Below are 16,669 nucleotides of genomic sequence, written 5' to 3'. Positions count from 1 at the left end.
AACAACAAATCTAACAAATCTCAATATAGGCTACTGAACCCTCCAGTTTCTCCTAAAAACTTATGCGGTGGGAGTTTCTGTTGTATTTTTGTTTCCTTCACTGTTTTCTGTAACAACAAAGTGAGTTTTAAAGACATTGTGTTATTTTAAGTCACACTGTGATGATGGGTGGGATTGAAATGTAAACCAGTTTTTTTATCAGAGTACATAAACAACCCCAAAACCTGTTGAGAAATGCAGACATTGTGATTTTTACTGGGAAACCACAGTTGGCCTGTTTATTTATATGTGTTTACAGAAGAGTTTAGACCAGACCTGTTTGGTGAACATGTTGATGTCTCACAGCAACAAACTGAAACAACAAATGTGGTGTCTATGGACTGTATTTATGTCCATGTCAGAAGCAACATTGACACAGAAGTCAGAAAAATAAAAATCAAGCACTATCTTGTTATAATGTGGAAATTTTCTCATTATAATGTGATACACTGTCACATTTTCACAAGATAAGTTATATTATAAATTTATGTTGTTTTAACATGAAAATCACAGACTTACACCATGAAAACTTTGACATAATAACATGAAACATTTCTTGATATAATGATATACTGATCAATTTTTACTTTTTCGACATGGCATAACTGTGATTTACTTTATCCAACCCTGATTTTCCCTGCTCTGTTGTTTTGTCTTTTTAATATTTAAAGATCAAATGTAAAAGACAATGTTTTCCATTCTCTCATTGTGGACAAAAAAATATTAATGCATGTACATTCGATCACATATCTTCAGTATCCAGGTGAGCATATTATGCACACTTTGCACTTCATGTTATAAAAGGTCATATTTTTCATAATTTATTTTAGGTCAGAATTCAAAAGTTATTCATTTTTGCATGATTTTTGTGATAATACCTCCATGGGTTGGATAGGTGAGCATATCCCTTTGTCTACGTCCATCCAAGCTGCTTTATCCTCTGTAGCTTGCCAGTATCTTGCTATTTTGGCCATCTAAAAACCTAAATAATACAACCTAAGATCTGGGAGGCTTTTGCGTGATTCTGAAAATTCTGACCCAGCCACTAAAATCAGCACATTGTAAACAATAGAAAATTACTGCACTAGCACTCGTCTCCGAAGTGAGTAAAAACTGCACATAGACACATTTTAGAACATTTACAGCACAAAAAATAATCATGCATATTATGTAATGTTACTGTTAATCACTGGCATATGCCAGGCTGCAAAAATCAAAAAATAAGTAATCCTATTTTTTATGTCGGTTATTGTAAAAACTCATCTTTTGCACTTTATGCATAAAAAATATGGTTTGTTTACATTACAACATGGCATTTCAGGGGTTGAAATAAAATATGACATTCATTGAGTGTTTGGTATTTTTGTTTGTGGCTCAAGTTGATGAAACACAAAAAAGTGTTTAAAAAGTAAGTTTAAAACAAACTGTATGAAAAATATTTTGACTAGTACGGTACTGCACAGATTATACGTTTTAGGTGATTAAGGTGATCAGCCCCCCCCCCCCCCCCCCCCCAGTCAGGATACTGAAGGGTTAATAATGAAATGAAAAGTATCACAAAACCAAACTGTCTGGTTAATTCTCTATTCCACCTGAATAATCAACTTAAACTTCCCCTTGAGTTTCTGAAAATCAGCAGAATGCCTTTGCGCCTTCACTCAGAGTTCGTCAAACTATGATAACCTTCATCACCTCCTGAATAAACACCTTCAATCTCTTTACCCTGAGGATAAAACACTGGAATCAAGAGAAGGACGGTGTTTAAATGAGTCTTAGAGAATAGAAAGAAGGCCCGTATTGAGGATTTTCTGAAGTTGTGAAACCACAGTGTTCAGACGGTCGGCTTGGAGGTGTCATATATCACCCGTTGCCGTTCTTGGCCCGGTGGCAGGTCATTGTCGTGTATTTCTGGGACATTCTCGAAAACACTTGTGGTTGGACTACTCACGTTTCTGGCTGAATCGCTGCGAGGTCCTTTGTCTTCTCCTAAGAGAGGGGGCACATGAAGAATACATCTGTTTCATAAGAGCGTTCGCAGCAAATATCAAGCATCTTATGCGCGTTACCTGCGGCCCTGATGGCACATTTGATTGTGTTACATTCTTCCTCGAACTCTGGGGATTTGGAGGCTGAATGGACACATTTGCACCAGGTTTGTGTGAGATTTCCTGACACAAAGAGCGAAGCTTACCCACATCACCAGCTGGATCTGACTGGCGATCCGGAGCAGCAGCTGCCTAAAGTGTGTCAGCTCGAATGTGGACGCCGAGTGCTGGATGCAGAGGCTGAGCAGGAAGGCAGGGCTCAGCTTAGGCTCGCTCCCACACGGGTCCATCATGTCCAGAACCTTCTGCAGAACCTGCTCCTCCTGTTCCAGTTTATAGCTTAGTGTTGCCTCTGTACCTTCCAGATCCCTCCAACGTGGCGGTAAAGGTTTCCTCGGTAACCTTTTGACAGGAACTGAAGAACCACACGACAAACAAGACGGCGCCCCCTTCGGATCCGTGTTGGGACAGAGTCTGGTCATCCACGGGGGGGTCTGGACGGGCCCCGCCGCACTGGTCGGATCCTTAAACATGAACAGGTAGTGTTTCCCCAAACCCACCAGGTCCCCGGGGTTCAGTTCCACCTCGTCCTTCAGCAGGGACCCATTTCTGGTGACGGGCGCCCCGTGGAGGGGTTTCAGCATTGTCTGGGTCTTTTTGGCGTCTCCGGCAGCGGTGGGCGGGCCGTTCAAGTCCAGGCGTCTGACGCAGCAGTGTTGTGGCAACACGTCCGGAGCGAAGAGGAGGATGTCGACTTTCAGCCGCTCCTCGTCCTCACCGTTGCAGTGTTCCCTGCAGCAGCCGAAGATGGTGGTGGTCCCGCTCATCAAGTAGATGACGAAGTCCTGCCACAGAAAAACACGTTTTACAGCATAATTTACAGAAAAACAGTCCTTGATCACAGTGAATATCAGACAATGACAGGAAGTACTTTCACTACATTAACTATATCGACAAAAGTATGTGGACACGTTGAATTCAGGTGTTTCTTTTCTAACAGGGGCCTGGGATACAAAACAATGACAAATGTCATTATATAGTTTTATATTTGGATAAACATAATTACATTGGTTAGTTTGGTTTAAATTGTTATCTTTGCTTCCAAAAGGCCTCAGAGATTGTTTTTATTTAATTTCTCTCAACATTGATTTTGATTTTTTTTATCCATGATTATGATGTTAAATGTTCTACCTCTAAACTTATAAAATATTTTCCATGCTCTGACTGTAAATAATCATTTTCCACCACAACTAACCATCTACTTTCTTTACATCTCACTTAGGAAGAAAAAACTCCCATTAAACTTAATGGAAATATTGATGTTTATAAACTATATGGACAAAAATATTGGGACACATTATGTCTACAGCTGTACGATGTCCTGTTCATGCTGATTTGAGATAAACACAACCTTAAAGTTTATTTTTCCTGGTTAAATAAAGGTTAACGAACATAATGGACTGAAACCACTATTTCCACTATTGTTCTCCTGAAGTGCATGTAAACACATCCCATCTGATTATTACACTTATCCGATTACTCCCAGATTTTCATGGTCACGTAAACAGGTCCATTGATTCATCATTATTTCCTACTTTGAGCCAATAAATGGCTCTAATTTGCTTCCTTTCTGAGGCAAATTGGAGGAAACAGTAATTTATGTGGAATTTGAAAACATCTACAGCCAGTTATGTAACAAACAACTTGTTTTGGTTCTGTTTGAGTTACATTTTGACACTATCTCTATAATTGTTTGTTTACTTCAGATGATGTTTGACTCCTGATTCTGACCAATGCTATACAAATACTTCAACTACTACAGGTCAGGAACCACAAAAACACTTCTTGGTCTCTGAGGGTTAATTTGTCAGCCACACTCATTTCCTTACGCAACATTTTGGAAATCACCCATCAGGATGAGCTGATGAAAAGGTGAGTACTGGCAGTGAGAAGCCAAACAGGAACAGAAGGGCTTATGAACGAGACGCTGGTGATGTCCACGACCCTGGGGTCACGGCCGTAAGGCTATTAGTGGAGGATGATACGGTATCAGAGGTGTTGGACGAAGCCGAGCGGCCTGAGAGGCTCAGTCAGCGTTGGTAAGACGGAGGGTTTCCACCGATAGGGTAAAAACACGACTTTTACAGTAAAAACAGTTAAAGGTTTATGAGCGAAAACAAAGAGGAAATAATTGGAGATCATTGAAGCTCAATCTGACTTCTCCAAGATCAACCTTTACTTCATTTGTATGTTGTTTATCACTATTTTCTACATTGGTTTACATTTTTTTAATAAATTATCTGCCTCAGAGAATAAAGGTGCTAAATCTTACATACCTTAATCAGATGAAGATAAATGAAAAAAGTGCTGTTTATCTGATGTTTTCAATTCCACATATATATTGGTTTATGTCCATTTGTACAATAGATTCATACATGTTCCAGTATAAAAAACCTGTAAAGTGAATATGTTGTAAAGTACAGACAGTGTTTTGCTCTGAGACAAAAAACCCCCTTTGGACTAAGACTTAAGTTTTCTTTGAATTTTCTTTCAATATTTCCTTAAAGTTTAATGGGAGATTGGTCATTATTGTTTTGTATCCTAGATCCCTGTTAGAAAAAAAAAACACCTGAATTCAATGTGTCCCAACACTTCTGTCCATATAGTGTATATTTAAGACCCTGTGTCTCATTCCTCTCTTCATGTATGCCTTATTTTCGGGTATTTGACGAGGCCCTGAGTTGCGAGGCGTTGACCCGTCGTCGCAGCGCGTTTTGGCCTGATTCGCCGTGTTGCTGCCAGTTTCTGCGTGGTCAGCACTTTCCAGCAGCGGAACAAACACAAGAGGCTTCCTGTTCGTGGGAACGAGTTGAGTCAAAGCCACAGCCTCAAACAGCCTTGGCTTCAAGAGTAAAAAAAAATGAGAGGTGAACTCGGAATCTGAGGCGAGAATCAGTTGAAATGGTTCCAAAGAAGTGCTGGGTCACAACATGAGGACGTGACCCATCATATGATCAAGTGTCTCTGAGGTCATGATGTAATAATGTGCGTCTTTTGGACAGGGATGTCAGACTCATTTTCTTTCAGGTTCTACATACAGACCAATTTGATGTCAGGTAAAATACTATCATAATAACCTATAAATAATGGCATTTCCAAATTTTTCTCTTTGTTTTAGTGCAAAAAAACAAACAAACATTAAACTATGAAAATACTTACATTTACAAACTATCTAAACAAAAAAGATGTGAATAACCTGAAAAAGTGAAATTTCTTCAGAAAAATTAGTGCAATTTTAACAATATTCTACCTCAACTTATCATTAATACATATGCATTACAGATCAGATCTACAAAGGCACAAAACATTTAGTAACAGGCAGAACATTGTTAAAACTGCACTAAATTTACTTTAGGCATTTCAGGTTGTTCATGTTTGTTCAGGTTATTCACATTTTATTGTAAAAGGATAGCTTCTTAATGTAAATATTTCTATAATTTAATGGGTTTTTTGCACTAAAATAAAGACAGAAATTTGGAGTTGTCATTATTTATAGGCATGATGTAATTTTTTTTCACATTAAACAAGAAGAAACATTAAAGTAGTTATTTATAGGTTATTATGTTATTATCTTACTTGAGATCATACGGGTCTGTATGTGGAACCTGAACTAAAACCAGTTCAACACCATTGACTGTTAATATCTTCAGTCTAATTTTTGCATTTTGCATGATTTTAAATGTTCTACTTCTGAATTTCTAAAATATTTTTCATGCTCTGATTGTAAATAATAATTTTCTACAACAACTAACCATCCACTATCTTCACATCTCACTTAGGAAGAAAAATCTCCAATTAAACTTCAGGAAATATTTATGTTTTTATCTCAAATCAGCATGAACAGGACATTTTACAGCTGTAGACATGATGTGTTCCAATACTTTTGTCCATATAGTTTATAAACACCAATATTGTATGTATATGTATCTATATATTTTTGTAGTGATCATTTCTTCCCTGTTATTTTAATTATACTTGCAGGGATCAACTGTAACACATAAAAATTTCCCCTGGGATTAATAAAATATTGTGATTCTGAGAGGTCATCTTCGTCCTCATCCTCATCTCGAACCCGGCTGAAGGTCCACGGGCCCAGCAGGAGTCCATTCTGAGAAAGTGTTTACACCGTCTCTCTGGCTTCACATAACACAGGTGACATCCAAAGCCTGCTCTCTGAATCGGGGATTTACGTCTTAGTGTAAGATGTTCAATCCAACACTGTCGTGGACCTGTTTGTGTCCATGTTTGGTCTCATAAGCCTGTGTTGGCCCGGGTCCATCTGGAACCGATCGGGAGACTCTCAAACCAACTCAGGTCAAAGAACCTCACCTACGACTGTTCTGACAAACCATTAGAGAACCAGTGAGTCAGATTTAGGCTGATTGAAAAGGCTCCGATTGCAGAAGTGGATTATAATATAAATTAATGTTTTCACACATGGATAAACCATGAAAATGAGACATGATGTTGGACAAACAGATGTATTTGAAAAGATAAATGTGTAACGTTGTTGAAACAGATATTTATTCATTTATATCAAGAATTAGTTTCCTTTTTATTCTTATTTTGTTGAATATTAGAAACTAAACTAAACACCGCAAAGACGTGGGAAACTTTACACTGAATATGACAGAAAATCAACATAAAATAATAATTATCGTGATATATTTTGAAAGGGTGATAAAGTTATTTATCAGGATATGCATTATTTTGTCATTAGTTCACATTCAAAGCTAAAACATAGCCAGTTTTTTCACTTATTTTCACATTGCTTCAATTTATTCCTGTATATTTTAATGTTGTTTTATCTCTTATACCATTTTCACATTTTTGGCATCTTTACATTGTTTTATTTTACAACATTTTGTTGAATCGTTGGTTGTTTTCATCTTGTTCCACATCTTTCTAATAATTAAAAACCTTCATTCTTTCACTATGGACCAAAATCAGTTTCTAAACATTAAAGATGCGATGGTTTGACATCCATTATTATAATCATTGGGGTTGAACGATATTAAAATGGATTTATGGCCGAATCACCAACCTCAGTATTACACTATGTTACACTCTTTTACTGCTATTAAGGCTTGTTATGTAAGTTGTTTCTTTGTTTAGTTTTTACTGTTTTATCTGCCTGTTATGCTGCTTCTGCCTTGGCCAGTTAACCATTGTAAACTGACCTACCTAGTTAAATAAAGGTTAAATAAATAAATAAAACAGTGACTGATCAGACAGATTCTACCCTACTTCTTCCTACAATAACCCTTCGTTGTCCTTACCTGTCGGTGGCTGTAGCCCTGGAGGAGGAGGAAGTAGGGGAAGTCGAAGGGCGGGTGGATGGAGTATTGGGTGGTGTTGTCATCGCTGCTCTCCGTCTCCTCCTTCTCCATCCCCAGACGGAGGACCTCCTTGTCGGCCTCGGCTTCCGGGTCCTCCCTGAGCGCGCTCTGTCGGGCCCGGTTCGCCTCCTTCCCCATCGCTGACAGATCCATCTCACTCAGACTCCTCCAGATCCCCAGCCCATCCACATCGTCGCCGCTGCCGTCCACGAACAGAGACGCCACCCGCGAACGGCTCTTCTGCAGCTTACGAGCCTGAGCGTTGATGCCTGAAGGAGGAGGAGGAGGAGGAGGAGGAGGAGGAGGAGAAAAATAAGGAGGAAGAGTAGAAGAAGAAGGTGGAGGAGGAGGAGGAGAAGAAGGAAGAGAAAAGTAAGGAGGGAAAGTAGAAGAAGAAGAAGCAGGAGGAAGAGAGGAAAGAGTAGAAGAAGGTAGAGGAGCAGAAGGTGGAGGAGGTGGAGAAGAAGGAGGAAGAGAAAAATAAGGAGGAAGAGGAGAAAAAGAAGAAGCAGGAGGAGGAGAAGGAAGAGAAAAATAAGGAGGAAGAGGAGAAGAAGAAGCAGGAGGAGGAGGAGAAGGAAGAGAAAAATAAGGAGGAAGAGGAGAAGAAGAAGCAGGAGGAGGAGAAAAAGTAGACGGTGGAAGAGAAGAAGAAGGTAGAGAAGGAGGAGGAGAAGAAGAAGAAGCAGGAGGAGGAGGAGAAAGAGTAGAAGAAGGTGGAGGATAGGAAGAACAAGAAGAAGGTAGAGGAGAAGAAGATAGAGAAAAACAAGGAAGAAGAGGAGAAGAAGCAGGAGGAGGAGGAGAAAAAGTAGAAGAAGGTGGAAGAGAAGAAGGTGGAGAAGGAGGAGGAGAAGAAGAAGAGGCAGGAGGAGGAGAAGAGAGAGGAGAAGAAGGTGGAGGAGAAGAAGAAGAAGGTGAAAGAGGAGAAGGAAGAGGAGAAGAAGAAGCAGGAGGAAAAGAAAGAGTAGAAGGTGGAAAAGAAGAAGGTGGAGAAGGAGGAGGAGAAGAAGGTGGAGGAGGAGAAGGAGAAGAAGGTGAAAGAGGAGGAGAAGGAAGAGAAAAATGAGGAAGAGGAGGAGAAGGAAGAGAAAAATGAGGAAGAAGAGAAGAAGAAGCAGGAGGAGAAGAAAGAGTAGAAGGTGGAAGAGAAGAAGAAGGTGGAGAAGGAGGAGAAGAAGAATGTGGAGGAGGAAATGAAGAAGAAGAAACAGGAAGAGGAGAAGGTGAAGAAGGAGGAAGAGTAGAAGGACAACAAAAAGAAGAATGTTTATAAAAAGCGATGTTTCTAAAATGTCAAAAATGGGGAAAACTTTTTCCTAAAGCACACAATGTTAATATTTACCAGAAAATATTCAGATTTCAGAGGCTGCGATCAGAGGATTTCATTAAAACATGACTCAAACTGATCATTAAATACAATATCTAATCAATTAAATATTCACCAACTCCATTCATTTTTACAGCTCTATTCAAAACATTTACACTAAACTTTTAAAAATGCTTTTATAAATCAGAACTGGCATCATGCTTTCTATCCTCTGATGTTTTTCAGCTTCTTTATTCATGATAATAAAGAAAAACAAACAAAAAAAACCTCAAAATCAGGAAGACAGAAAACATGTACTGTCTTTCACTGATCTGAAACATCTGGTTGTTTGCAAATAGGAAAGTTACAAGATCTAAGACATAAAATGAGGATGAAAACAAAGTAAAAGACAAAAAAAAATTAAAAAAAGAAAATTACCTAAAAGATACAACAAAAGCTCCTACAGTCTCTGACAACATACAAAAAAGCACAATCACTGTGATAACTGCATAAGCGTGTCCTGTTCGCACCTTAATAAACATGTAAAACTGACCTGGAGTCAGTGTAATAGTAGAATTCAGTAAATAAACGGTGGACTCGGGGTCCGGTCCACTGGCTGGACGTCAAATGAAACAAACCCAGAGGAAACAGAGGAAACCAGGCTGGAAAGTGCGATGTGGCCTCGTGTATCTGATAAAACAGTCTGATGGAACACAAACACCATTCAGCTCATTGAGGCCATTAAGCGCCGTGGAATGTCCAGCGAGTCCGGCTTCACACCGCTGCCCGACGCCCTTATCACCGTGGAAATGGGTGTTTTTGACATTGTTCAGAGCCACGGTGACAGGCCGGGCTCGGTGCCGAAAACCAGGAGGTAGAGGGGCTTCAGGAGGGTCAACGAAGGGGACTCAAACGGACTCGTGTGAGATTTTCAAGACCTGGACTAATATTTACAGACTATAAACGATGTGGACGATGGAAGAACACGTGTCCTGTCAGATTCATGGACACGTTCAAAGACAAACATTCAGACCAGATTTTATGGAGACCTCGTCCTGTTGCATCATTAAAGTTGCTTGTCTTGTTGAAACTTATGTAGTTTTTGACTTTTACAATATTTTCATCTTTTTGCATCTTTTACATCATTTGTTGGTTCTATTACCGTGTTTTCATCCTGTTGTCTTTTGTCATTTTTGTTTTGTTGCATTTGTCTTGTTGCATCTTTACCATCATTTGTTGCTTCTTTCACTTCATTTGTTGTATTTTTAACCTCCTAAGACCCAGGAAATATCAGCAAAGTACAAGCTTTTTTGTTTTTTATTAAATAACTGCCTATATTGGAAACATCATGATGCAACAGTTTTTTCAGATGCAGTTTTTAAAATTTTTATGGAATGTCCTTTGTGGTGGACAGTTTTCTTTTCTTTTTTTTTTTTTTTGATAAAGTTGTGAAAATCTTGTCCACAAATGTGGACAGTGGGTCTTAGGAGGTTAATGGTGGTTGCATTTTTAACATCATTTGTTGCCTCTTTGTATGTTGTTTGTGATGTCTTTTACATTGTTGGATGCATCTTTTACATCATTTGTTGCGTCTTTCACATTGTTTGTTCCGTCTTTTGCATTATTTTTTGCATCTTTTATATCATTTGTTGTGTCTTTTACATCATTTTTTGCGTCTTTTACATCGTTGTGTCTTTTACATCATTTGTTACATCTTTTACATCGTTTTTGCATCTTTTACATTGTTTGTTGCGTCTTTTACATTGTTTGTTACATCTTTTACATCGTTTGTTACATCTTTTACATCGTTTTTGCATCTTTTACATTGTTTGTTGCATCTTTTACATTGTTTGTTACATCTTTTACATCGTTTGTTACATCTTTTACATCGTTTTTGCATCTTTTACATTGTTTGTTGCGTCTTTTACATTGTTTGTTACATCTTTTACATCGTTTGTTACATCTTTTACATCATTTTTGCATCTTTTATATTGTTTGTTGCGGCTTTTACATTGTTGTGTAATTTACATTGTTTGTTGCATCTTTTATGTTGTTAAGTCTTTTCAAATGTTTCTGTCTTACATTTTTTTTTACATTTTCTCTTGTGTTTTAACCTTGTTTCATCTTGTTACAACATTTGTCTTTTTCATTCTGCAGTGACTTTACATCTTGCGATTTTTTTGTCCCGTTACATCATTTATGAATAATTGAAAATCACAGATCTACTTTCTTCCATTTTAGTTTGTGCCTGTTAACTGCCAGAGCTCATACCATGATAATCACTAACTTAACTCCATGTCACAAACTGAGCCACGTTTCCTGAAAGGCCTCCATGGACGGGACTAGAAAGTCCCATCAGCCTCAGCAGCCAAAGTCAACAGGCTGCAGATCCACAGTGGACAGGAAGTGAGCTGTGACAGAAAGAATAACAGAGCGTCCGGCGTCCACTCTGTGGCGGCTGAGGGCCCGGTGGGAAGCTCCGCCTGGTGCCGTGGTGCTCTGCCGGACCCTGATGGGCCCTTGACATAAAACAAAGATAAGAGAGGGGCCGCTCTGACCTCCTGTGGCCCTCACGGCAGCTTTTGTTTCCTCTGACCTCTGTCACATGCCTGACATCTCCCCGTTCCCGCCGCTGATAAGCCCCACAATAACGGCGGCTAAAGGCTCGCCACGCCCCCGACCGATCACCCAGGACGTGAAGGTGTTGGTGGACACATACCTGCCGTCACCGTGTCGCGGTCCTTCAGACTCTGCTCCTCCACACATGCTCGCCGCTGGATCTCAAAACGCCTGGAGAAACCCTCCTTCGGTTTCCATAGCGACTGTAGCATCAACGGCTTCTCGTTGTCGCCCACGACTCGGAAACATTCCCGCTTCCACTGGTTGTCTGTGTTGGTCTGGCCAATCACATCACAGAGCACGTAGTCACTGGGGTCTTCTTTCTCCAGACAGTACCTGAACGACACAAGACCACGTTTAGACAGGTAGACGGACAGATGCCGGAGTAGGCCACACCCACCAGCTTATATATAGTCTGTTTTTCAATGTCCAAAATGATGAGAAATTCAACAAATGGTTTGATTTTCACTGGTTTTCTTTTAAAACTGAATACGAAAAAGTCCATAACCTTATATTTTATTATTTAAGACACCAGTGAGGTTGGACTGTTTATCACTTTGTTTTAATTTCATATCACCTCTGCTATTTCAACTACACGAATCTCTTACACTATCTTTTTTTATGTGACTCGTTTGGGCGACTTTGGACTAATTTAATTTTTTCTGTCATTATTTTATGTCTTATTGCCCTTCATAGCATTATCTTTTCTTTCTACAAATCAATTAAACCACAAACCTCCTCTCTTCTGCCAACTGACGAACAGATCTGGATGATCTGGGCTAAAGATCTCCAGACGTAGAATCATGATCCATGATGTGAACCACAATTTCATGCCCCCTGTGACCAAACCAGGCCCAGTTTCCTCTGGTTTCTGCAGGTTTAGTCTGTGTTGATGCTTCATCATCATTTCACACTGTTCTATTACAATATTTCGACACTATCTGATGAAGTAAACACTAGTCCACATATTTCTAACTGTAGACTGTGGCCTGCTTTCCCTGGGCATTCTCTAAAATAAGACTCTTGGCACATCAGAGGTCAAAGGTCAGAACCAGAGATTTTTGATAATTCTTCACTGTCTGAAGTTGTCATTTCTTGTAATTTATTTCTTCAAAAACAACACGTGACAAACTCTGCAGGTTAAAGTGGACTACAACCAAACAAATTAGTGCAGAAAGATGCTAAAGAATCGCTATACATATGTTAGCCTAGCAGCATCAATACTAACAGTAAAATACCGTAAAACACTGATTAAGCAGGCATCTAAAATTAATGGAGAATATGTAGGAAAGCCTATGTAGGAAAGCCTTAACTGTTTGTGACCTCTATGACCCCTCCTGAAAATGATCACATGACCAATACAGATCACCCCCACCTCCACCCCCACCCTCACCTCTCCAGCGCCTCCTTCACCAGCTCCTTGGCGCTGGACTGAGTCGTGGCCAACACGCTCTTGTAGTTGGTTCCTTGACAGATGTCGCTGCCGAAGATCTTGAGGATTCCGGGCACCGACCTCTGGCTGGACAGCTCTGCAGGGTCATCGGCAGCCTGGAGGTCCACACCCCCCGAAGTCGGACCGCGGCACCCCCCATCACGAAGATTGGGGCTGTGGTTGAAAACGGTGGAAAGCCGGTTGTTATGGCGGCGGATTTTGCTTTTGGCGGGTTGTCGGACGCCAACGCTCTCTGCAGAGCGAACGGTGCTGTCCGAAGTGTTGGACCTGAAGAAGAAGAAGAAGAAGAAGAAGAAGAAGAAGAAGAAGAAGAAGATGGTGAACATGTCAGGGCTTCATGAGTTTATCTATTTCTGTAGCTTTATCATAAATAAATATATACATAATAAATAGTAAATATTAGACTTTTTACTCCAGTACATTTGATCATTGGATCCTTTTACAGATTTTCATCCTCTTTTTTTTCCAAACATAAATGCACTATTTTTATAGATTTTCATATACACTGTTAATATTACTAATATTCATAGACATACATACTGTTAATATTGTAAATATTGTGTCTATTCATATTTTAGGTCTATTTTTATTTTATTCTACCTTTAGTTCTATTCTTATTTGACTTCTTGTTAAATTTCATATTAAATTTTTTTATTTTATTTTTTAGTTTTTTGCGATTTTATATTCACTATATTCTTATTTCCTGACGTATTGTTTTTTTTATTCATATCATTTGCATTGAACTGGAACAGCACTCCTAATTTCATTGCACATACAATGACAATAATGTCTATTCTGATTTAGATTCCCTTCCAGATAAAACTCTGCATCAAGTTTATGATAAAGTGAAGATGAAGTGGGATCATTTTCACTGATTCACTGGAAAATACATCGTCACAAAGTTTGGTCTTGGACTTTTTTCATCTTTGCATCATTGTCATTGTTTACATTGTCTTCATCATTTATATTTTTTAAACAGTTTTTGTCCTGTTGTGTCTTTTGCATCGAATCGTCTCGTTACACCTTTTTCAGCTCACCTTTCTTTGATACAGTTTTCATTTTTTACGTTTTCTTCTCGTTGCATCTTGTCTTTTATAACTTTTTTTTTTTTTTTTTTACATTGTTTGCACTTTGTTGCATCTTTTTCAGCTAGTTAAAGTTTTTTTTAATGCATTTCATATCGTCATTTTATTTTGGGGTTGTGTTTTTGCATCATTTATATATTTTATATTGTCAACTTTTACATCATTTTCATCTATTTGTGCCTTAGTTTTTATTTGCATCTTTAACAGTTTAGCTTTTACATTGCTTGTGTCTTCATCTTTTGCAGCTAGTTGACATTTTTTAAGCATTTCATATTATTTTATATCATTTTTATTTTGTATTTTTACATCACCATCATCTTTTTTCTATTTGCCTTTTATGTCATTTTCATTTTGTGCCTTTTATCTGGTGTTCAAAGGTTTTCACGTTGTTGGAATTTTCAGCTCATCTGTCTATTACTTTGTTTTCATTTTATTATTTTTTTAACAATTTTATTGTCTTCTACTTTGTTTTTTTCCCCACTTATTTTATAATCACTTTCCTCCTGCTGCACTTTTTAACATGTTTTACATAATTTAGATCTTGTATTTTTCATGTTCTCTTTACTTCTCATGAAGTTCTCACCTTTAACATCACCTTTTTCACATAATTTTCATATTCTTATATCATTTACAGGATTTCCAGCTTGTTACATCTCCAGTAAATCGTGAATCAGCAACAACTTTAACAACTTTAACTTTAATTTTTGAAGGTTACAATTGTTTAACATCTAATAATTAATAAGTAAATAATTTTTTTCTACTCTACATTAAATTACCATTAATTTGGTTGGTTATGTTTTCTGTTTTAGTTTCACTTTTGTATGATTTTGCTTGTTTGTTTGTATTTTTTTTTCTTTTTCCGGTATTGAACGCTGGGTAGCTTAATTTGTTATGTAGGGCAATCATTAATATAAGCATTATGCTTCTGCCTGTGCCTTTTCAGTCACTAACCTGTTGGTAATGTTTGTAGAGTTGATGGTGGTTGTGTCATATGATGACTGAATAAAAAAAATCATCATCATCAAAAACCCAAATAGTGATTTAACATGATTTATAATGATCTGAAACCATCACTGAGCTTTAGTTTAAATACTATAATAATCATCAGTGATGGTTAACCCTTTGGTGCATGAATTATGAAAACCTTAGTCAAGATTTTTTTGTGTTTTTATTCCTCTTTAGGCATGAAAAAAAAAACAAAAAAACAATGTGATTGAATATTTTTTTAATGAACCTACTTTTTATGGAGTTACAAAAATGTCCGCTCAGCTGGACACCATACATTTAATTTTTGAAGCAAAGAAACATGTCTTTAAAATGCAATAACACAAAGTGAGAAACTGTGTGAAAACTATGAAATAAAAACTATTTTTAATGCAGTTAATCTAATGTTTGCTCACATTTGATCATACTCTAATACTAGTTATTACTCACTTCATGGAGATCATATAAAAAAAAAAAACTCTTTGTTTAAGAAAACGTTTAATTAAAGTCTAATAACAACTAGCAATTGATATACACTCAACATGTTACTGCAGATCAGATTTATTTCATAACTGTAAGTGTTCTATCTGCACTCTTCTCTTTTATGTTATTTGATTATTACTTATGCTTATTGATTATGTTTTAATTGTAATTGTGTGTTTTTAACCTGTCTCTTTTCCATTTTTGTAAAGCCTGTGTATGAATTGTACTATATGAATAAATCTGCCTTATCAAGAACAGCAAAGTTACTGTAATTGTATGAATGTCAGTGTATGAGATGATACATAAGTGTCCACTGTGTTGGCTGATATAGAACTAAAACAACAAAACCCATGAATAAACAAGAGAACAGATGCAGAATAACTGTCCACTGCAGTGACCACTATACATGAAAGGGTTTTAATGTCAGTTTAGGTGCAGTTCCTTCTAAACGTCTCATATAAAGTTTAAGTTTCAGTGTGGAGACCAGACCAGACCCAGGTCCGGTCCGGTCCCCCCTGGTCCCGGTCCGGTGGACTTACTGCACGGATCCGTTGCTGGGTTTCCTGCCCAGCTTGGCCAGTCGTTTCTTGGGGGAGCGGATGAGTAAACCCACGGGGAAGTTCAGGGCTTGTTTATTGACGCTTCTCTCCTCTGAAATCATGGTCAACCCGTTTGAATTCACGCAAACACCAAACGAGCACGAGCGTCAGGAAACGGGCATCGTCCACGGAAAAGAACCCACGTCCACGAGCAACTTTATACCCGGAGTCCAGCAGCTTTTCACGGCTTTAATCCACGGAAAAGTCCAGGATCCAGACAACAGGTCACATTGTACACAAACTCTGCAAAACCACGGGCCGGCAGATTCCACTGGACTTTTCTCAAGTTAAATCCACGCGGATGTGGACCGCGACCGGACATACATGGTCCCGGGTCCGTGTTTTACATGAACCGGCTCGGTGTGGATGAGATAGACCCGACCCGGAGCGGACTGAGACCGGACTGAATGAAAGACGCGTACCCGCCGCTAACCGCACCCTACGTCACAGAGGCGGGACCACGAGGACACGCCCATCAACACGCGCCACACGACTTTGGGGAGACCAGGCACAACGGGAACAGGGACCTGTCTAACACCTGGAATTAATAACGTCCATTTGATACACACATCCGAATATAAGTCCTCTGTTAGTCAGATTTACAAAGAATTTATAAAACTTTCTGAGATTTTAACCCTTTCATGCATAATGGTC

At 38.6% G+C, this 16,669-nt stretch overlaps 1 protein-coding gene across 1 annotated transcript in view; it reads right to left on the bottom strand.

Moving 5' to 3' along the window:
• The window catches only part of LOC115424037 (ras-associating and dilute domain-containing protein-like), a 50,450-nt gene extending 34,027 nt beyond the window's left edge, over positions 1-16,423 (bottom strand). The window contains 6 exon segments of the mRNA XM_030141118.1: positions 1,988-2,025; positions 2,231-2,929; positions 7,424-7,752; positions 11,512-11,747; positions 12,805-13,131; positions 15,956-16,423. Of these exon segments, the coding sequence (XP_029996978.1) occupies positions 1,988-2,025; positions 2,231-2,929; positions 7,424-7,752; positions 11,512-11,747; positions 12,805-13,131; positions 15,956-16,077 (1,751 nt within the window). The 5' untranslated portion in view covers positions 16,078-16,423.
• Between the last annotated feature and the right edge of the window lie 246 nt (positions 16,424-16,669).

Source organism: Sphaeramia orbicularis, chromosome 8 (assembly GCF_902148855.1).
Source record: "Sphaeramia orbicularis chromosome 8, fSphaOr1.1, whole genome shotgun sequence".
Lineage (NCBI taxonomy): Eukaryota > Metazoa > Chordata > Actinopteri > Kurtiformes > Apogonidae > Sphaeramia > Sphaeramia orbicularis.
This window is presented reverse-complemented; position numbering and strand designations above follow the sequence as displayed.